The sequence below is a fragment of the Carcharodon carcharias genome, chromosome 4 (genome assembly GCF_017639515.1).
Source record: "Carcharodon carcharias isolate sCarCar2 chromosome 4, sCarCar2.pri, whole genome shotgun sequence".
Lineage (NCBI taxonomy): Eukaryota > Metazoa > Chordata > Chondrichthyes > Lamniformes > Lamnidae > Carcharodon > Carcharodon carcharias.
Window position 1 is genome coordinate 61,635,524 of NC_054470.1, and position 23,349 is coordinate 61,658,872.

At 39.9% G+C, this 23,349-nt stretch overlaps 1 protein-coding gene across 3 annotated transcripts in view; it reads left to right on the forward strand.

The window, feature by feature from the left end:
- Positions 1 to 23,349, forward strand: part of tmod1 (tropomodulin 1) — a 79,677-nt gene that overhangs the window by 8,342 nt on the left and 47,986 nt on the right. For all 3 annotated transcript variants that reach the window (XM_041186755.1, XM_041186754.1, XM_041186753.1), the window contains exon 2: positions 17,878 to 18,057. In XM_041186755.1, the coding sequence (XP_041042689.1) occupies positions 17,932 to 18,057 (126 nt within the window). In that variant the 5' untranslated portion in view covers positions 17,878 to 17,931. The remainder of the gene's footprint in view (positions 1 to 17,877; positions 18,058 to 23,349) is intronic.

Consider the following 23,349-nt stretch of genomic DNA (forward strand, 5'->3'; position numbering starts at 1 on the left):
ATGATTCTTCTCACAATTCACAATACTTCCAAGTTTTGTGTGATCCACAAATTTTGAAATTGTGCCCTGTAGACCCAAGTCTAGGTCATTATTATATATCAAGAAAAACAGGGGTCCTATCACTGGCCCCTGGGAACCCCACTATATATCTTCCTCCAGTCTGAAAAACAACCATGCATCTTTTCTCTCTCTTTCCTGTCACTCAGCCAATTTCATATCCATGCTGTGACTGTGCCCTTTATTCCATGAGCTCAAACTTTGATGACAAGCCTGTTTTATGGCACTTTATCCAAATACTTCTTGAAAGTTCACGTATACCACATCAACCACATTATCATCATCAACCCCCTCTGTTATGTCATTAAAAAATTCAAGCAGGTTGGTTAAGTATGATTTGCCTTAACAAAATCATGCTGGCTTGCATTAATTAATCCACATTTGTCCAAGTGACTATTACTGTTATCTCAAGTTATCATTTCTAAAATCTTCCTGACCACTGAGGTTGGGCAGTTGTTGAGCTTATCCTTATGTCCTTTTTTTGAACAAAGATGTATTATTTGCAACTCTCCAGTCCTCTGGCACCACCCTGTGTATGAGAAGGATTAGCAGTCTCTGCAGTTTCCACCCTTTCCCTCAGTATCCTTGGACGCATCTCATCTGATCCTGATGACTTATCAACGTTAAGTGCAGCCAGCCTCTCTAATATGTTTTCTTAATCAATTTTTAGCCCATCCAGTATCTTGGCTACTTCCTCTTTCGCTATGACTTGGGTAGCATCTTTTAACTTGGTAAAAACAAATGCAAAATACTCATTTAGTACCTCAGCTATGCCCCCTGCCTCCATGTGTAAATCCCTTTATGGTCCCTAATCAGTCCCACTCTTCATTTTATCACCTTTTTACTATTTATATGCCTACAGAAGGCTTTTGGATTCCCTTTTAAGTTAGCTGTCATACATTTTCTTTGTTTCTTATTTGTTTTTTTCAATTCCCCTCTGAACTTTCAATGTTCAGCCTGGTTCTCAATTGTATTATCCACTTGACACCTGTCATATGCACACTTTTTCTGTTTCTTCTCACTGTCTATAGCTTTCATCATCCAGGAAATTCTGGATTTATTTGCCTTGCCTTTCCCCCTCGTGGAAATGCACCTTGACTATTTCCAAACTGTCTCCTCTTTAAAGGCAGCCCATTGTTCCATCACAGTTTTGCCCATCAATCTTTGTTTCCAATTTACCTAGGCCAGATCTGTTCTCATGTCACTGAAGTTGCCCCTCCCTCAATTAATTAATTTTACTTTGCATTGTCCCTTGTCGTTTTCCAAAGCTTAACCTAAACCTTATGTTACTATGATCACTGTCCCCTCAATGCCCTACTACTGATACTTGATTCACTTGACTCACCTCATTTCCCTGAACCAGATTCAGTAATGGCTCCTTCTTCTTTGGATTGGAAACATACTGCTATTGCATATTCTCCTAAACACACCCTAGAGCTCTTGCTCCTCTCTATGCTTTCCACTATTAATATTCAAAACTCCATTATAAACTATTCTATAATTCTTGCACCTCTCTGTAATGTCCTTGCAAATTTGTGCGTCTTTATCTTCCCATTAGCTAGTGGCCCATTAGAACACACTCAGCAATGTAATGGTACTTCTGTTGTTTCTTATTTGTAATCAAATAGTATATGCTTATTAATGACACAATGTGATATTTACATTCTGTACTGCATCAGGACCATAGAAACTTACAGCACAGAAGGAAGCCATTCAGCTGCCTCTTTGTAAGAGCCACATCTCTACATTTTGGCTGTAACCCAATAAGTTCCTCATTGTCAAGTACCTGTCCAACTTTCTTTTCTTTTCAGGTGCAAAAGCATCTCCTCACCTCCCCGCTAGATCTTTCGCAAATTATTTTTCAAAATTCTTCTTGGGATGTGGGTGTCGCTAGCTAGGCCAGCATTTATTGCCCATCCCATTGCAGGCATTTAAGTGTCTGGACTCACATGACCAGATAAGGACAGCAGATTTCCATCCCTAAAGGACATTAGTGAACCAGATGGATTTTTATAACAATCGATAATGGTTTCATGGTCATCATTAGACTTTTAATTCCAGATTTTTTTAAAATTGAATTCAAATTCCACCATCTGCCGTGGTGGGATTCAAACCCAGGTCCCCAGAGCATTGCCCTGGGTCTTTGGATTACCAATCTAGTGACAAAACCACTATGCCACTGCCTCCCCTTAAATCTACAGCTTCTGGTTATTGATCCACTCACCAGAGGGTTTTGATTGTGTGGATAGAGAAACCTCTGTTAGGTCATCTTTTAACCTTCTCTATTCCAAGAACAACAATCCTAACTTTTCCAACTTCTCATAACTGAATTCCCTTTTCACCAGTAACATCCTGATAAACCTCCTTTGTCGTCGTTTTGAGACCTTTACATTTTCCTGAAGGACGGTGCCCAGAATTATCCATAATACTCCAGCTGAGACCGAACCACTGATTTCTAAAGTTCTAGTTTGATCTTTTTAAATTTATATTCTGTTCTGCTGTTTATAAACCCAAGAAACCTATATGCTTTTTTAAACAACTTATCAACTTGCAGTGCTGCCTTTGAGAACTTGTGTATCTGTGCACAATGTCTCTCTCCTCATTTATGCTTTTCAAAATTGCACCATATCAGTCCTCCTAAAGTTCCTCACTTGATACCTCTCTGTATTGAACTCCAGCTGCCGTGCTTCTACGCATTTCACCATCCTGCCAGTAATTCAGAAGTGTATAAGTTAGAGAGGTACTTTACCAAATTCATATCATCTGCAAACTTATAATGCTGCATCCTCCACCTGACTTATAAAAATGGAGGTGTAATCGACCCAACGTTGATCCTTGGAGAACACCAATGCAATCCACTTCCCAGTCTGAAAACATTCATCCATCACCACCCTTTGCTTCCAAAAAATATTTTGGACTAGGGGAGAGTAAATTTTAGTAAAATAAGGCAGGATCTAGCCAAGGTAGACTGGGAACAGCTACTTATGGGGAAATCTAAAGCAGAGCAGTGGGGGGTGTTCAAAAAGGAAATGGGGAGAGTACAGGCTCAACATGTTCCCTTTAGGGTGATAGGAAGGAGTAACGAGCCCAGAGAACCATGGATGACCAGAGATATCCAGGATACGATGAAAAGGAAAAGAGAGGCTTTTAGCAGATACAAGGGGAGCAAATCAGCGGAGCCATTAGTGGAGTACAGAAAGTGCAGGGTGGAGCTTAAGAAAGCAATTCGGAGAGCAAAGAGGGGATATGAGAGTGCGCTGGCTGGTAAAAGCAGGGAATATCCCAAGATATTCTATAAGTATATCAATGGGAAGAGGATAACCAGGGAAAGAGTAGGGCCCATTAGGGACCAAGGAGGCAATCTATGGGTGGAGCCAGAGGACATCGGTAGAGTGTTGAATGAATACTTCACATTCGTCTTCACCCAAGAGAATGAGGATGAAGGTATGGAACTCGGAGAGAGAGACTGTGAGGTTCCTGAGCAAATTGATATAGGGAGTGACAAGGTATTGGTATAAAAGTGGACAAATCTCCAGGTCTGGATGATTTGTGTCCCAGACTGCTAAGGGAGGCAAGGGAGGAGATCGCAGGGGCTCTGACCCAAATTTTTAATTCCTCTCTGGCCACGGGTGAGGTACCAGAGGACTGGAGAACAGCTAATGTTCCACTATTTAAGAAGATAAGCCAGGGAACTACAGACCAGTGAGTCTCACGTCAGTGGTAGGGAAACTATTGGAGAAAATTCTGAAGGAAAGAATCTATCTCCACTTGGAGAGGCAAGGTTTGATCAGAGATAGTCCAGCATGGCTTTGTCAGAGGAAGGTCATGCCTAACAAATTTGAATGAATTTTTTGAGGAGGTGACCAGGTGTGTGGATGAGGGTAGTGCAGTTGATGTAGTTTATATGGATTTCAGCAAAGCCTTTGACTAGGTCCCACATGGGAGACTTATAAAGAAGGCAAATGCACGTGGGATACAGGGTAATTTGATAAGGTGGATTCAAAATTGGCTTAGTTGTAGGAGAAAGAGGGTGATGACAGAAAGCTGCTTTAGTGACTGGAAGCCACTGTCCAGTGGCGTGCCACGGGATCTGTGTTGGGTCCCCTATTATTCATCATTTATATAAACGACATAGATGACTATGTGGAGGGTAGGATTAGTAAGTTTGCGGATGACACAAAGATTGGCCAGGTGGTTAACAGTGAGGTTGAGTGTCTTGGGCTACAGGAAGATATAGACGGGATGGTCAAATAGGCAGAGAAGTGGAATTTAACCCTGAAAAGTGAGAGGTGATACACTTTGGAAGGAGTAATTTGACAAGGAAGTATTCAATGAATGGCATGACATTAGGAAGTTCTGAGGAACAAAGGGACCTTGGCATGTGTGTCCATAGATCTCTGAAGGCGGGGGGGGGTGCATGTTAGTGGGGTGGTAAAAAAGGCATATGGAACACTTGCCTTTATCAATCGAGGCACAGATTACAAAAGTAAGGAGGTTATGTTGGAGTTGTATAGAACCTTGGTGAGGCCACAGCTGGAGTACTGTGTGCAGCTCTGGTCACCACATTATAGGAAGGATGTGATTGCACTGGAGGGGGTGCAGAGGAGATTCACCAGGATGTTGCCTGGGATGAAACATTTAAGTTATGAAGAGAGGTTGGATAGACTTGGGTTGTTTTCGTTGGAGCAGAGAAGACTGAGGGGTGACCTGATCGAGGTGTACAAGATTATGAGGGGCATGGACAGAGTGGATAGGGAGCAGCTGTTCCCCTTGGTTGAAGGGTCAGTCATGAGGGGACACAAGTTCAAGGTGAGGGGCAGGAGGTTTAAGGGGGATGTGAGGAAAAACTTTTTGACCCGGAGGGTGGTGACGGTCTGGAATGTGCTGCCTGGGAGGGTGTGGAGGTGGGTTGCCTCACGTCCTTTAAAAAGTACCTGGATGAGCACTTGGCAGGTCATAACATTCACGGCTACGGGCCAAGTGCTGGTACATGGGATTAGGTAGGTAGGTCAGGTGTTTCTCACGTGTCAGTGCAGCCTCGAAGAGCCTGTTCTGCACTGTGATTCCTTCAGCCAATTTCATATCCATATCTCTACTGGCTCCTTAATTTCATGAATTTTCTACCATCTTAGCAAGTCTCCTGTGTGCCATTTTGTTAACGCCTTCTGAAAGAAAAAAAATATAATAACTGCAGCACTGCTGTGATCAACCTTTTTTACCTCATCAAAGAATTCAATCAAATCAGCCGGACACAATTTTGAAAAACCTCTTGCTAAGTGACGAGCTAGGTTAGCACTTCACACCTTGTACCTTTGATGCCTGGAGCATTGAAAGGTTGAAAGGGTGAAATTACACTCAGAACAAGAGTTAAAGGGGGTAGAGGCGGAATTGGCAGCAGGTAATGCTCATCATCATCTCACATCATGGGAAATTCTCAATAATTTACCTTAACACTTGGAGACAGATGCTGGAGGATCAGAGTAGCTGATGCATTCAAGGGAAAGGCCTTAAATCAGTTTTCAAACCTAGGTCCAAGGGACACCTTTATACACCAATGAACTAATCTTGTCAACATGGACTAAGGATCTTTAAAATTGGGGCTGAACAATCTGGCAATATCCCAAACCTTCCCCATGATTCGTTGACTAGTGTCCCATTCTCCTGGGCAAATGCTTGAGTCAAAATACATCTTGTTCATCTGCTTTGAGATTGCAGTATTGGTGGTGGCATTATTCATGGCCAAATGCATTTGGGGCAACTGATCCATCAACAGCTTAAAATATGCCTGCTGAGTAATAGTTTAGAATTATGTTTTGGGCATATGAACACAGAAAAGATTATTCCAGGTCTGCATGAAGCAATTGATCATTATCTCATTAGGGGACAGCCTCTTCAGTCGGGATAGGGTGGACTCAACAGCCTTGAGAACAAAGGACAGTAACTGTTCCCAAGTCTTTGTGAACTGAGTTGCCAGTTTCTTCGGCCTTGCCTTTAGAGTACAATTCATCTGTTTGACTTATACAGGAAGAAGTAAGGAGAGCCAGAACACACATTTTATATGCGCATTATATTGTTGGATTTCCATCTACATGACTTTTTAAAGCTATTCTGCATGGCCCTAAAATGTTTTTTTCCATTCAAGTAATCATGTATTGCATCACCAATAATTCCCTCAAACATTTTTCTTAAAATTGACATTAGTCTAACTGACCTATAGTTAATAACAGAGGGGTAATAGTACCTTCCCTCCAAATGAAGCCTTGCTTGGTTATATCCATCATTTGCCCTGCCAGACTGTCAAAGCGGTGATGTGCTTCTTATCACAAATCAAAACTGCTCAGTATTCCGGGACCGCCCTTGAATAAATCATAACTCCGACTTCTTTTCTCTATTGCAAACAGTCTTCTTCAACCTCTCTTCCCTCATTTTCATCAAAAAGCGTGAGGAGCTCATGGACCTCTTTGTTACCAAGACTGAGGCTATTTGATTAGCTGTCTCTGCCACTTCCCTCCCTCCCCCCAGCTCACAGACCTTTGAAGGTGACTGTACGGTTTTATTAACAAATGAGTTAGTACAGCATGTAAAATCCTGGGCTTTATGAATAGAAGCATGGAGTGTAAAAGCCAAGAAGTCCTGCTAAACTCACCCAAAACACTAATTTGGCCCAAGTAATTTGCAGCCAATTCTGAATACCACATGTTAGGAAGGACTTAATACAGAAAAGATTTGTTAGAATGGCTCCTGGGATGTGGGGTTATAGTTATGGGAATAGGTTTGGGAAGCTAGGATTGTTCACCTTACAGCAGAAAAAGCTGAGGAGATTTGATAAAGGTATGTAAAAGAATGTAGGATTAAGATAGAATAAATAAAGAGAAACTGCTTCCCATGGCTGAAGGGTCAATAACTAGGGCACAGATTTAACAAGATTGGCAAATGCATCAAAGGCAACATGAGAATCTTTTTTACGCAATGACTGGTTATAAAATTAATTGGAATACACTGCCTGACAAGGTGATGAATTCAGTTGCAATAGATTCAATTCAATAGGAACCTTCAAAAGGGAATTGAATAAGTACCTGTAGAAAAAAAAATACAAGGATTCAGAGAAAGAGTAGGTGAGTGACACTAACTGGATTATTCTTTGAAAAAGCCAATGTAGATGCAATGGGCTGAATGGCCGCCTCCTATGCTGTATCATTCAATGATTGTCCAATTTGCCCTGAGGACCTATCTTCGGTGCCCTCCTATTTCTTATCTGCATGCTGCCCTACAGTAACATCACCCGAAAATGCAAGATCAGTTTCCACATGTACACTTACAGCACCCAACTCTTGCCTCTATCTCTTTCAACCACTTTGCTGTCTCTAAATTTTCAGACTGTTTGCCCAACATCCAGTACTGGATGAACAAAAAAATCCTCAAATTAAGTATTGAGAAGACCAAAGCCAATGTCTTTGGTCCCCACTACAAACTCTGTTCCCTAGCCACAGACTCCTTCCCTCTTCCTTGCAACTGTCAGTTTACAGCAAAAGGCAAGACAAAAATCAAATGTGAAATATTCAGTTGGTTGAAGGCTAATTTCAATGAGTTTAAGGAACCTGGACAAGGTAGATTGGAATCAAAGGTTGGGAGATAAAACTGTAAATGAGCAATGGGAGACCTTTAAAGGAGAGAGAGAGTTTAGCACAGACTGGACATGTTCCCACAAAAGGGAAAGAAAGGGCATCCAAAGATAGAACTTCCTGGATGACTACTGCTACAAAGATTAAAATGAAACAGTAAAAGGAGGCTATGATAAACGCTAGGTTCATAAGTCAGTAGAGGACCAAGCTGAATACAGGAAGTTCAGAGGAAAACAGAAGGAAATGAGGGTCAAAGAGAGTGTATGAGAATAAAATAACAGCTAACATAAAAGGGGAAACAAATGTCTTTTATAAATAGTAAAAAGGTAGTCAAAAGAAGGGTGGGTCCAATCAAAGACCAAAAAAAACATGGCTGAGGTACTAAGTGAGTACTTTGCATCTGTCTTCATTAAAGAAGAAGATGCTATCAATGTCACATTTTAAAGGAGGGGGTCATTGAGAAATGGGATAAGATTAAAAAAAAATAGATAAAGAAGCACAAAAAATGTTGACAGGGCTCAAAGTGCAAAATACATCTAGTCCAGATGGGATGGATCATGCATTGTTAAGGAAAGGTGAAAACTGGAAAGGCTTTGGTCACAATCTTCCAATTCTCCTTAAATATGGGGTAGTGCTTGAGGACTGGAGGATTGCAAATATTATACTCATGCTCATAAAAAGAGGGATAAGCCCAACAACTACAGGCCAGTCAGCCTAATGGTGGTAGTGGGGAAATTTCTGGAGACATTTATTTGGGACAAAATTAATTGGAAATTGGAAAAATATAAAAATGAAAATCATGGTAGATTTTTAGAGGCATGTTGTATTTGATTGAGTTCCTAGAAGTAACACTGAGGGTGGATGAGGGCAATGTGTCTGGACTTTCAGAAAGTATTTGATAAAGTACTACGTAGTAGCCTTGTTAGCTAAATTGAAACCCATAGGATTAAAGGGACAGTTGCTGTGTGAATGCGTAATTGGCTAAGCAACAGAAAGCAGAGTGTAGTGATGAATGGTTGTCTTTTTAAACTCGAGACAAGTGTGCCATGGTGTTCCCCAGGGATTGTGTGACCATTGTTCTTTTTGACCTATATTAATAACCTGGAATTAGGTATACAAGATATAATTTCAAAGTCTGCAAAATATATGAAATTCAGTAATGAAGTAAACAAAGTGGATAGTAGCAGTCTTCAGGAGGACATAGACTGGTGAAATCGGCAGATGTATGGCAGATGAAGGTAAATGCAGAGAACTTTTCTATGGTTTTATTGGGCTGGGTGCAGGAATGTGGGATTAGAAAGGGCGCCTGGATGTCCTCGGGCTGGCATGGCCAAGATGGGCCAACTGGCCTCCTTCAGTGATGTAACTTTTCTATGGTTCTAAGTGTGAAGTGATTCATTTTGGTCGGAGAAGCAATATAAATGAAATGGTACAATTTCAAAGCACTCTAATTTCCTCCATATTACACTTTTTATATTCGTCATGATTATCTTTGGCATTGATAGCCCTAACTTTATCACATGCTTCTCTTTTAAGTTTCAGTTTAGTTTCAATCTCTTTATCCACATAACTCAATTCTTTGAATCCTCTTTGGAATAACTTTATTTTGTGCTATGTGCATCTTGTATTTGAAGATTTTGTCAACTTGTTTGCTAACCTTTCATCCCAGCTAAGTTAGGCCAGATCCCCTTTTTATCTCCTTTTTTCCAAGCAAGTGTCCTTATCTTAAACCCTCCATTATCCTTTCTCTTTTTACATTGAGCAAGTGATCATTTTCTGAATTGTTCTCTTCCTTCCAGAACGGTTAATTGACCTATTTCATTTTGCAGAACTAAATCAAGTGATGTGGCTTTCTTTGTCAGATTAAAAAAAAAAGACTTGCGTTTATATAGCACCCTTAATGACCTCAGAACATCCCAATGCACCTTACAGAAAATAAAGTACCTCTGCGCATAGACACTGTTGTAATGTAGGAAATTCGACAGCTAGTTTGCGCACAGCATGGTCACACAAAGGGCAAGCAATGTGATAATGATCAGATAATCTGTTTTAGTGAAGTTGATTAAGGGACAGGTATTATACTGGGAAGAATGCCCCTGCTCTTTTCCAAATAATGCCATGCGATTTTTTACATCCACCTGAGAGTATAGGCAGGGTCTTGATTTAATGTTTCACCCAAAGGACGGTACCTCTGACAGTGTAGCAGCCCCTTGGTACTGCACTGGAGTGTCAGACTAGATTTTGTTCAAGCTTCTGGAATAGGACTTGAACCCACAACCATCTGACTTGGAGGCAAGAGAGTTACTAAGCCCTTAGAAAACATAATCTAGGAATCAGTCCTCGATGCCTTCCAAAAGCATTTCCACTTTGACTACATGTATTATTTTTATACCATTTGATCTTGGTTAAAATTGCTCAATATTATTGTCCAAAACCTACAGACCATATTTCTCTGAACCACCCACAGATTTTCTCCTCTAACTCATCTTCACAATTTTGTGAATCTACACTTTTAAGTTTTATACTATTTCCCATCCTATTTCTTAAATTTATCCATATGGATTTGTCTTGATGCAACCCCCACACCCTTGCATCCAAAAAAGGACATTGTTATATTCTAGCAATGTGATAGGATCTTTGCCTAACACTATCATCCTGTTCTTTACCCCCTCCCTATTGTTATGATCCCCAGCTGAGGTTACCACTAGACAATCCTGATCCAGGGTGGAACCCAGCTTGATGGATCCTAACTTTTATTTGTTTGTTTAGATACGTGGAGAGGGGCTACTGCGTAAAGTCACCGGAGTCAGCTAATGAACTTGTAACAAAAGCATAAAACATTTATTAAACAAGAAAAGATGAACTATATACAATACTCTTTCACCCACAACTATACCTTTACAGATATATACAGATTTGTAACGATAACACAAGTTACAAAAGCTATCTTATACTTTAATGTCCACAGTAAGTACACAGTCCATGTAAACCTATGGCGACCTGTAGTCAGGCACACCACACTCTGAAACCAATTGACAGATGCTACCTCAACCAGATGCTATGGATCTTTCCTCAACTCTTTCCAGACGCTTCTCACACCTTGAGCAAACCGGTCTCACTGAACTCCGTTTTTCACACGAGAGTTTCCAATCTCCACTCTCTAAGAACTCACCTTGGAATCTTCTCCCAAACTGACACTTCCTTTCAGACACCTTCTGCAAGAGTTCACCTGCAGAGTTTCGAGCTCTCCTTCCAATGTTCCTCTCCTCTGGGTCACTACATGCATTCAAGCTGTCTTCCACGCACTCTCTCTCACTGACTCAGCCATCAACAGTACACCACTGCTTCATATGTCCATAGCAATGAGTTACTGACCTTCAGTTGCTTCTTTGGATCTTTTGGCTTCTCACAAACTTTATCTCTTTAAGCTTGAAGCTTGGTGACTTTCTCTGCTCCTCACTCTTAACTTCACTTAACAAGACCTTTTCTAGGTTCCTTGACTAGAAGGTCTGCTTGGGACTTCCTCCTGCTCCACTCCCCTCGATTTTGGGGTCTTCTTTAGCTTGGGTCAGGCTATCTGTCCCCTTTGCTCCAGTTTCTCCTGACACCTACTTTCAAAACCAACTGAACTCAAACAGCCTCTAAATCAAACTGCTGTTTCTAATTTCTTCTGTGTGTCTGTGGAAGGGACCTGCCTCTCTGAACCCCTGTTGCTAGACAACAGCCCAGTTTCTCTACTCTTGTTTGTTTAACTTAGCTGCAATGGTCATAAAGCTCTCATTAGAAATGCAAGCACTGTTTGAAGTGAAACTAAAACTCAATTTGACTTTTTCTTACCACAAAGACTCAGAAATTCAAATCAAATGTAAGCATTGAAGCTAAAACTCATTCCTAACACCCACAAATACAATATAATTTACTTAACTAAGTCTATTTCCTAACCCTATCTTTCTTAAATGTAATCCAGAATATGAAATTCCCAGTCCTAACTAAACCCGAGCCTCATAGTTACTATATTAAATAATGCTGTCGTTATTAATGCTGCTAATGCTCCAATTTTGTTTTGAATACTTTGTGTTCACACAACTAATTCAGATTTCGTTTCTTTGTATTAATTAACCCTGGATTTCTTAATTTTTAATTAACCCCTTTCCACATTGGTATTTTCATCTCTCAGTACCCCATGGACTGTTTCTTTCCCTTGGATTGTATATTTTCACTCTTTCAGCTGAACCATCTACCGTTCCATGAGTGTTTTCATTCTGTTCCTGCACTGCATTCTCAAACCAGAGAGGAGATGGAGCGGGGGTGTGTGGGAGGTGGGGTGGTGGGGGTGTGGTGGCGGGGGTAGGGAGAGGACAGAATTACACAAAGCAGGAGATAAAAAAAGCAAGTATGAAAGACAAATGGACGCAAAAGAAAGGAGAGCACCACCCAGAAAGAGAGAACAGAAGATATAGAAAGATAAAGGAGGAGTCTGGGAGATGAGCTAAAAGTTGTGTATAGGAATACAAGTTTAAGCAATGTTCATAAGCATTGCCATGAGAGGTCAACTAGCTAATTGAGAAGAATGTGGAACATCACATTGCCATTTTTGTATTATTGCCTTTCTATTGGTTCTGCTCCCCACCCTCCACCCCACCCAATGCCAAGCATGATCTTGCCTTCACTTGATTCATGTATTTTTGGTGATGGTCATTAGGCAACAGCAAGGGGTGTGAACTCTTGTATTTTTTTCCCTCTCCCTAGCATTAGAACAATTATACCATCACTATCTCATTGACCAAACTTGATCCATAAGAACATAAGAAATAGTAGCTGGAGTAGGCTATTTGACCCTTCGAGCCTGCTCCACCATTCAATACGATCATGGCTGATCATACATCCCAACTCCAACTTCCCACATTATTCCCGGACCCTTCGTTTTCTTAGTGTCCAAAAATCTTATTAATCTATATCTTGAATACATTCAATGATTGAGAATCCATAGCTCTCTGGGGTAAAATTCCAAAGATTCACAGCCTGTTGAGTGAAGAAATGTTTCCTGATCCCAGGCCAAAATGGCTTAGCCATTATTCAGAGACTGTGACCACTACTTCTAGATTCATCAGCCAGAGGAAACATCCAGCATCTGCCCTGTCATGCCCTGAGAAAATTTTATATATTTCAATTAGATCACCTCTCACTTTTCTTCTAAATTCTAGGGAATAGAGGCCTAGTCTATTCAATCTCTCTTCATAAGATAAATCTCTCGTTCTAGTGATCAGTCATTGCATTCTATAAGGCAAGTAGATTCTTCCGTAGGTAAGGATATTAAAAATGTACACAGTACTTCAGGTGTGTGGTCTCACTAAGACCCTACATAATTCTAACAAGACTTCTTTGCTTTTGAGCTCCAATTTTAAGTAATAAAGGCTAATGTAACATTTACTTTCCTAATTGCTTGCTGTACCTACACGTTAATCTTCTGTGATTTGTGTACAAGGTCACTCGAGTCCTTCTGAATACCAACATTTCCCGACCTCTCAACATTTTAATATTCTGCTTTTCTACTTTTCCCACCAACGTGGATACGTCACACCTCCCAACGTTATGTTCTATCTACCATGTTCTTGCCCACTCACTCAACCTGTCTATGCTACTTTGCAGCCTCTGTGTATTTCTCACAGTTTAATTTCCCACTTAACTTTGTATCATCAGTGAACTTGGATACTTTCCACTCAACCCCTACATCTAATACATTGATCCAGATTGTAAGTAGCTGAGGCTCAAGATCCGTGCGGTATCCTTGTAGTCACTACCTGCCAAGTAGTCCTAATGGTTTTTCCAGTGCAGTTCCTTTACTGATAGTAATTTATTTAAGATCCTCATTCTTGCTAGACCACCCTATTTGCCAAATGAATCTTGTGTCTTCTCCTGTGTCTTAGCTTGAAGGTTTGTTTCTTAACTTAAACTAGAACTAAAGCTAAAATTATAAGTAGATGAAATTAAACATTTACTTAAACATGAACCACTACAAGTATTGGAGACAAAAAGCAGCACCTCCTTCCTCTTGTGCACGAAATTCCAACTTGCCCCAAATTCCCACTGTTGTGTGGTCACTCTGTGCCGACTACTCACTCACAGGCCTAATATTTCCTTAAGCAACTTGGTGTCAAATTTACCTGATTACCCTGCTGTGAATTGTGCTATGCTATGATCCCCCTAGAGACTGATAACTTTTAAAAAGAAATTCAAACTTCCAGTTGATAGCTAAACAGACGACACAACAAGATTTCACATTTTAAGACATTTACTGTAACAAACAGGGTCAAGCACTACTAACTAAACACTATTTTCATAAGTAGCTTATACTTTAAACAACAGAACAGAACTTTTAACACAACCGAAAAACCCACTATCAGGTATACGTTACACGGTCTTTTGAATAGACATCCAATTCTTCCAGAATCAGTCCAAAATGATTCTTCGCTCCTGAGTGTTTACTTATGATCTTTTTCTTTCCCAGCCTAGAAACTTTTAACTCCAGAACTTTACTTTGAGGTGCAAATTTTCCTGGAGACTTCTCCCTCTAGCTAAATCTAGGCAAATTTTCCAGCCTCATTTTAACTCCCTGCAAATTTAGTGTTGCCAATCCAAGTGCGAGCTCCTATCTGCATTTCAGCATGGTGAACCACAGCATCTTGTTGCCTATAGCTACGCTCCCTCTCCTGGATTCTGGCAGCCTAACCTTGTCTGTGGTAGGATATCATAGACTTTAAGAGTGGAAGCTTTTCCATCTCCATGGCAATGTGAATTGCATGGGCCTTGTATCGAGGTAGAGATGCTGATTTTCTATGCTTGAGAGCTCAATTTTTTTTCATCTTGGAACTAAATGGACAGTTTGAATCTCAACTGTTTACAACCCGGCACTCTCAACTGTTTCCTGAGATTTTAGAGACTCACAGGCTATCCATTGTCCACACACACACTGCTGCCATTATCTCCAAACGTAAATACCTTCTAACTTCTTCCCAGTAAAATAAACTGAACCTTCTTTAATCTTTTAAAATCAAACCACCTAGGCTTGCTGTTAGACTTCAGAACAGGTCACATGAGCCTCTTCATTTTACCTTAAAGACAAAGCCCCAAAACATACAATTTTGATATTCATAAGATTGTTAACAGCTGGGATGTTTTACTATGTTAAAGGCAAGTTGGTGGCATTTTCTATACTGGATGCTGGACAACAGATTTGATTTGAGTTGCTTTGTGTATGTAAAAATTCAAGCTTGCGTTCAGTTAACAGCTTGCCATTGGATTGCATAGGTTAGCTCACATAAAGATCAAAGTGAATAATATAGGGCAAAATCATCTGCAGAATGGATATTTTCTGCATATAGACCTTGAAACATTTGAGCCTTTGATCTTGAAAATTATTCCATTTAGAATTCTGTTGAATAAATAACTGCATGACAGCAAAACACGCCATTATTAAAATGAACATCAGCCAGCAAATAATTAACAGCATGCCATGAGCTGCAAATCTCCAGAACTTGCTAAAAGCAAAAAACTGCGGATGCTGGAAATCCAAAACAAAAATAAAAATACCTGGAAAAACTCAGCGGGTCTGACAGCATCTGCGGAGAGGAATACAGTTAACGTTTCGAGTCCGTATGACTCTTCAGCAGAACTAGGGAAAAGTAGAAGAGAGGTGAAATATAAACTGGTTTAAGGAGGGGTGGGATAAGTAGAGCTGGATAGAGGGCCAGTGATAGGTGGAGATAGCTAAAAGATGTCAAAGATAAAAGGACAAAGAGGTGTTGACGGTGGTGATATTAGCTAAGAAATGTGCTAATAGATGACATTAAGGGTAGAAAGCAGGGCGAGCAAGGGACACATAGTCTTAGTGGGGGTGGGGTGGGGGGAAGGGATCGAAATAGGCTAAAAGGTAGAGATAAAACAATGGATGGAAATACATTTAAAAATAATGGAAATAGGTGGGAAAAGAAAAATCTATATAAATTATTGGAAGAAAGGGGGTGGGGATGGAGGAGAGAGTGCATGATCTAAAGTTATCGAACTCAATATCCAGTCCGGAAGGCTGTAAAGTGCCTAGTTGGAAGATGAGGTGTTGTTCCTCCAGTTTGTGTTGAGCTTCACTGGAACATTGCAGCAGGCCAAGGACGGACATGTGGACATGAGAGCAGGGTGGAGTGTTGAAATGGCAAGCAACAGGGAGGTCTGGGTCATGCTTGTGGACAGACCGAAGGTGTTCCGCAAAGCGGTCACCCAGTCTGTGTTCGGTGTCTCCAATGTCGAGGAAACCGCATTGGGAGCAGTGAATGCAGTAGGCTAAATTGAGGGAAGCGCAAGTGAAATGCTGCTTCACTTGAAGGGAGTGTTTGCGTTCTTAGACGATGAGAAGAGAGGAAGTAAAGGGGAGTAAAGGTGTTGCACCTTCTGCTTCCCATGCAACTGCAGAAGGTGCAACACCTGCCCTTTACTTCCCCTCTCCTCATCGTCCAAGGGCCCAAACACTCCTTTCAAGTGAAGCAGCATTTCACTTGTGCTTCCCTCAATTTAGCCTACTGCATTCACTGCTCCCAATGCGGTTTCCTCGACATTGGAGAGACTGAACGCAGACTCAGTGACTGCTTTGCGGAACACCTTCGGTCTGTCCACAAGCATGATCCAGACCTCCCTGTCGCTTGCCATTTCAACACCCCACCCTATTCTCATGCCCACGTGACCGTCCTTAGCCTGCTGCAATGTTCCAGTGAAGCTCAACACAAACTGGAGGAACAGCACCTCATCTTCCGACTAGGCACTTTACAGCCTTCTGGACTGCATATTGAGTTCGACAACTTTAGATCATGCACTCTCTCCTCCATCCCCACCCCATTTCCGATCCCCCTTTTTTCCAATAATTTATATAGATTTTTCTTTTCCCACCTATTTCCGTTATTTTTAAATGTATTTCCATCCATTGTTGTATTTCCATCCATTGTTTTATCTCCACCTTTTAGTCTATTTCGATCCCTTCCCCCCACCCCACCCCCACTCGGGCTATCTGTCCCTTGCTCGTCCTGCTTTCTACCCTTAATGTCACCTATTAGCACATTTCTTAGCTAATATCACCACCGTCAACACCTCTTTGTCCTTTTGTCTATGACATCTTTTGGCAATCCCCACCTATCACTGGCCCTCTATCCAGCTCTACTTGTCCCACCCCCACTTTAAACCAGCTTATATTTCACCTCTCTTTTATTTTTCCTTAGTTCTGTTGAAGAGTCAGACGGACTCGAAATGTTAACTGTATTCCTCTCCGCAGATGCTGTCAGACCTGCTGAGTTTTTCCAGGTATTTTTATTTATTTTTTTGTCCAGAACTTGCTAGTTGATTTGTGCCACTCTGCAGTTTGCTTTCTTGCCCTGAACCTCTACACTTAATTTTTAAGACGTTCCACGTTTACACATTAATTGTCCATTAAAATTGCCACAGAAATTTAAGACTAGTAATTGACAGCACAGGCACCTTTTTAACGACATTATATGTGTTAATGCAATTTCAATGAACTTGTCTGACCCAGGATAGCAACAATTTTAAAGCTTTTAACGTAGTAAACTCTTCGTAGAAATGTTAAAAGTTTCATTATTTTTTCTTCTCCTTTCTATATTTTTCTCTATCTCAGTTGAATCTTCATTTCCTTCTCTCTCTTTCTCTTTCTGTACCTGATTTATAACCCTGTAATCCTAGTTCTGCCTCAATCCTTAAATCTCATTGGTTAAAGAGTTACACTGTTGGTCCCAGATGTCTTGTTGCCCTCTCCATACTGTTATCAGCTCAAATTTACAGCAAGTTACAGAGAAACATCTTTTTCAAGATGAAAGATGCAGAATAGAGTCTAATTAATTGGCACACTAGCTGTGAGATGTCCTGCTCCAGAAACATCTGGTCCAATGTTTATCAAACTTACATTGAATTGTAGTTCTAACAGAAACCCAGAAGGAAGATTCTGAAATGTTATTGTTAACCTCATTGATATGCTTAATTACAAAAAAAGAACTAAGTATAGATGACAGAATTATGTATGTTTATACGCAAGTAAAGAAATACATATAACTGTGCTGATATAGAAACATGTCCTTCCTGAATGCATTTTTAAAGAAATATCAATTTTAAGTGGTGTCTTCATTATTGTGATCCCTCTGTTCAGATTTGCAGGTGTACTGCAGTATTGCAAAGGAAGTACAATAAAGATTGATGCAAAATGTCTGCACCATTTAAAAAGGAGCTAGAAAAGTATCGGGATGTTGATGAAGACGACCTCCTCCGGAAATTATCAGAAGAGGAGATCCAACAATTGGAAGATGAGCTGGAAGAATTAGATCCTGACGTATGTATAGCCTTACACATCTATATCTACAAATATCTATTTAGATATTTACATGCATATCTCAATATACATATTTCTATGTCCAGCCCAAATTGTTCCAGATCTTGTGAACCAGCTGCGCACCCCATCCAGGTTGAAATATTTTCATTTTGATCTATTTTTACTGAAAAATTCAACTAGCTAATCACCTAGGAATTCAGAGAACATTGTTCCTTTTAAGTCTTAAATGTAAAAGACAGCCCTTATTCATTAATGCAGTTGAGTCCTCAAAGAATTTAAGTAATTGAAATCCATGATCTATTTCTTCTAGAACAAAAGTGATGCAATACTGCTGTCCCCTATTCATCTCAAAACAGATATTGGGATAACTGCTTTGCAACTGTCAGCTTATGTCTCTCTCTCTTTTCTTTTGAATAATGTGAGTCATGTTTGTCCTCAACTTTGAGTCCAGTTCTGCAAAAATACTAATCAGAGTGTTGGTCTTTTTTTTTTACCTGTTTTCCTGAACGTTTTGGAGCATACCTTATCGCGGGCATGCATGTTCTAGACTTTGAGTTATATTTTTCTCTCTGATGGTTTTAGTGAGCAAGTAGGAGAATCAAAAGTGTTAAGTTGTTGGTAAACAGCACCAACAGACTATTTATTCTCATTTGGATTGTTTTGTGGATTAAACCTTTCCAGAAATGGATTAATGAATGGGTGAGGTAGGTGAATGAAAGTTAATGTTTATCCATCCAGATTTTGTTAAAATCTGTAATGAGAAATTCAGTGAATGTCTTGCTCCAGGTTCAGACATATTGCAATTGAACCTAATGAGAAGATTTTGAAGAGTCTCCACAGCAGTGAAAAAAGTAAGTTGTAAAAGCCTGTGCTGTAGAATGAGGGAAAGATAATCCAATTAAACTTCCAAAGCTGGTAGTACTTCTGAGTCCCTAAAGCCAGCAGTTGCTTATATTAGATAGTTCCACACATTTATAAATGATGAAGCTATCAAACATATTTATTCAGTTAGCCATTTATAGAGGCAAGCAGTAACCGTAAGTAGTTGAAATCAGTCTGGATAAGAAGGCAACTTTAAACTACTTTATAAATGTTTTTCTTTGCTGACCTTTCAGAGAAAAGTCATATAAATGGACATAAGGGGAGTGACTAGTTGTCCAATCCCCACTGTTTATAGTCATTTTCAAAATTATGTAGGCATTTTACCTATAGAGCTGTTGTGTTGCCTACATCAAAATTATAGCTAACATGTACATCAAGAGCATCTTCAGGACAGAAGGTTTTCTTATTCAAATAATGGGCAACCAACTCCCTACCACATACACAAAAGCAAGCCCATGGGCTCCAGCAGTGCTTGTCAAATGCTACTTGTATTGGGGATATTTTAATTAGATAATGACTCAGATTCTGCAGTCAGCAACAAAGGAATGGTTCTTGCTGTTCGTTACGCTGACAGCTGCCCACAAACTCTTTGCAGGCTTTTGAGTAGTAACTTATTATTGTCATCTGGCATGGCACCTTGACAAGCAATCTGTGCTGTGAACTGGGAGAACAACAGCATGGCTCTTCAACCAATCAGAATGAAGATTCATCACTCAGGGTCTAAATCAGGAAATCTAAATTAGATTTAAATGATGTACAGAAAGTGAAAAAGCAGGGGAAAGGAAAGACGGGACTAAGGAAAAGAGATTTTTAAAAATTAAAAGAAGAAATTCCAAAGGAGTACTGAAGGAATGAAACTCCACATTTATAAAATTCAATTTTCAGTGCCAGGGAGTTTATTTGGCAGTAATGATGATTTATCACACTGTTTAAAAAATACACTTGCATCCTTATGCAACCAGTGCTAACTATATCTGCCATTTTAATGAGTAAATATTGGCTAAGTACAACAGCTGCCTGCCCTTAGGTGTATTTCAGCTTCAAGTCTATCGATGAGACACTGTTGCAGTGCAGCCTTTAAAGGAGCCTTGCAGTTCCAACTACAACTTCTGTATATTTGCGTTTTCATGGGCCAATGTGCACTTCAAAAGTTGCTGTCTGATTTACTCCATAATAACGATGAGTGTTGCTAGTCTCATCATAAGACTTAATGCATTATCTAGGCTGATATTGCTGATTAATAGCCCAGTGCGATATGTTATCAATTTCTAGCACTTGGGTATTCTTGTGTCTGGCTTTCCCATTGTATATGTTTCTGTAATCAAACGGAATTTTAAGAACCACTCTCCCCATATATCATTGCAGAAACCATTTTGAGCAAGTTCTCTTAAAATAACTTGTTTCAAGCTACGAAATACAGTAAATTCTCTATTATTGTAACCTTATTGTTCCCTGGGTTGGATGTAGGCAGCAAGTTAAGTTTCACAATTTTCTTATACCATTCTCTTCTGAAATTGAGAGGAAAAGCCAGTTAAGAGAGCACATGTAGATAAGTGCAAATTGTGTTGTGACTTTACTGTGTGATGGCTCAAGTGCTCCGAGTGGGAAGTATTCCTAATGCTTTGCTACATTCCTCTCCTCCTCTCCCCACAATTCAGAGGCTACGGATACTGGTGTATCCATTGTTAATCAATGCCAGTCACATTTTCCCTTCCTGACCCTTCCCAGACAAATTATGGGATGGTCATTGACTGAGCTTCCCTGATTTGTTATCAGATATCAAGAGGATAGCAGTGTTGGCCCATGTCTTTTGACACGGTCTCCTTGGAATCTGTTCCAGAGTTAACCCTCCCCTTGATCCATTGCTCCATCTTCTCCAACAACTATCTTGCCATTGGGTTTGGAGGCCCAACTATTGCATGGAGCTTCTGACTTGAGTCTGATTAGCAGGGTCTGCACTGTGGGTATTTTTCATCAATGATACACCCAGAGCTATATAATATTCAGTCATCGGGCTTAAGTAGGCAAACGTGGGTCCCTGATAAAACTCACCATAATGCAGGAAAAATGCTGTCAAAATATTCTAGCATTAAAAGGTACTGCCAAGAGGAGATGATGATTCAGAGTCAGCATATTTGGCGCAAACTAAGTACTGGCACTTGTAGATTTAAAATTGCAAAATATTTATTTAGATATGAAAGCAATAGAAACAAAGGTAATAATCTTTTATTAAACTAAAATTTTCTCCTCAAAAAAGAAATTCTATATTAATCAAGGGACAGAGATTGTTTGGACCAGGGTTTCAGTTGCTAGGAGATTGACATCAGACTGCTTATTTTACTGAGACAGGGAGTTTCATATATTTAAAAAGGATGGCCATTTGAAAGTTAATTGTTTCTTCCTCAAGGTGCCTGAACAGCTGAAGCTCTTTGTTGCCTGTCCCATTGAGGATCTTAAGTTAAATTGAATCAAGTGAAGTTTTGCTTTGTAAGTTGCTTTGATTTTACTTTGGGAAGTAAAGAGGAGCATGAGGAAATACTTTTTATTATACATTGCATCCCCCACCAATGCAACTAGTGGTCAGTAGAAACTACACACACTGCCAAAGGAAAAAACAGCGGATTCAATTAAATTATACAAATTAACCTATTTGAGCTGCTAAAGTTATCATTAAAACAAAAGTTACTATTTTAAAAATTGCATGAGGAAGTATTAAAAATCAGTGAACTTGTTGCTGATTTAGTGCCAGAAAGCTTAATGCCTGTTCAGGTAAAAAAAATCAATATTTATCAAATATATATATACATATATATAATTCAGTGCCTTCGACTATGAATGTACAGTTCAATAGAAATGAAAGGGCTAAAATGTACCACTATATTTGGGTTATATATTGAGTGCTGGAGGAAAGACTTGTTTGTACAAAAAAGGAAGCAAATGTTTCTTAATGAACTGGCTTCAAATCAAACTGCTCTGTCCCATTTCACAGTTTATTCGTGTTGAGAGTTTTATATAAACTAGAATTGGTGAGATGCCCATTCCTGATTCACATCTAATGTTGGTCAAGGTGATTTGCCTAACAAATGACATACAATTTCTGAAATTCTAATTTTTTAAAACCAAAAATGCAGGCATCCCACATGGCATTACTTGGGTGAAATCCTACCCTTGCCTTTCACCAGTTGATCCTCGGCAGTTTATTTTGTAGTTTGTTGTGCAGAGATGTAGGCGGACTTGCCTACTGCACTGTCGCGTAAATCAAGAGACAAACTGGTAACTTTTATACCAAACCTCTTGATTTTTATGAGTTGCTTTTTTCAAGCGTGATCCAATATAGATTGACAGTTGGTTTATAAACTTCATTTAGGGCTTCTTGAAAAATGAGAAAGACCTGCCATCCAATCACAGTGGAATGATGCAGTACAAAATGAGACCATTCAGCCTATTTTTGATAGAGCTATCCAGTTACTTGCACTCCCCTGCTCTTTCTGAATTAGCCTGTAATGTTTTTCCTTTCAGGTATATGTCCAGTTTCCATTTGAAGGTTGCTATTGCGTCTGCTTCCACCGCCCTTTCAGACAGTACATTCCAGATCATAATCCTAATTTATGATGGAGAAATGAATTGAAGGATATGCTGATAGGGTTGCTAAAATAACATGGGAGGAGGCTTGTGGACACAGGCGCCGACCAGATGGGCCAAACAGACCAAATGGTCTGTTTCTATACTGCAAGTTCTATGTAAAATCTTACTACATATATGCAATACAGTTTGCTGATCAAATAAAAGAAAAAAAGGAAGAAAGCCTTGCGTTTATATAGCATTTTCACAACTTCTGGATATCTCAAAGCGCTTTACAGCGGATGAAAATTTTTGATGTATGGTCACTGTTTTAATATAGGAATGCCATCATTTTACATAGGAACCTCAGAAATAGCAAAAATCCCAGTTTCTAGTGGATCTGAGTCATCACCAGTCACTTGTCCTTTTCAAGCAACAAGGCTTTTGAGTGCACGCAGCAATTCTGTCTCCTCTTTACCGTCATATTAAAAGATAATGTCTAAAGGTTGGTATACCCCAGGACACTATGGATCCACATTGATTTTAACTGATTTAAACTAAAGTTGACTTTGAATAGAGCAGCTATGTGATGTGTGTAACTTCTTCCTGCTGCTGCCATCACTGTATAGATCTAGGTGGTGGGTAAAAGCTGCACCTTGCTGTGTTCATCTGGAAATAAGATCTAATGTATAGGACCAATATCCTGCATCACCAGGATGCCTGAAAACGTCTTTCCTGAGATTGAGTCAAGCTGTTTTGCAGGTGTCCAGAGTGGCTGCCTAAGATGCCTGTTTGGCCTCTTGCATAGACTAATGAGGAGCCAAATATCTGAATTTTCTGTTACCCCCT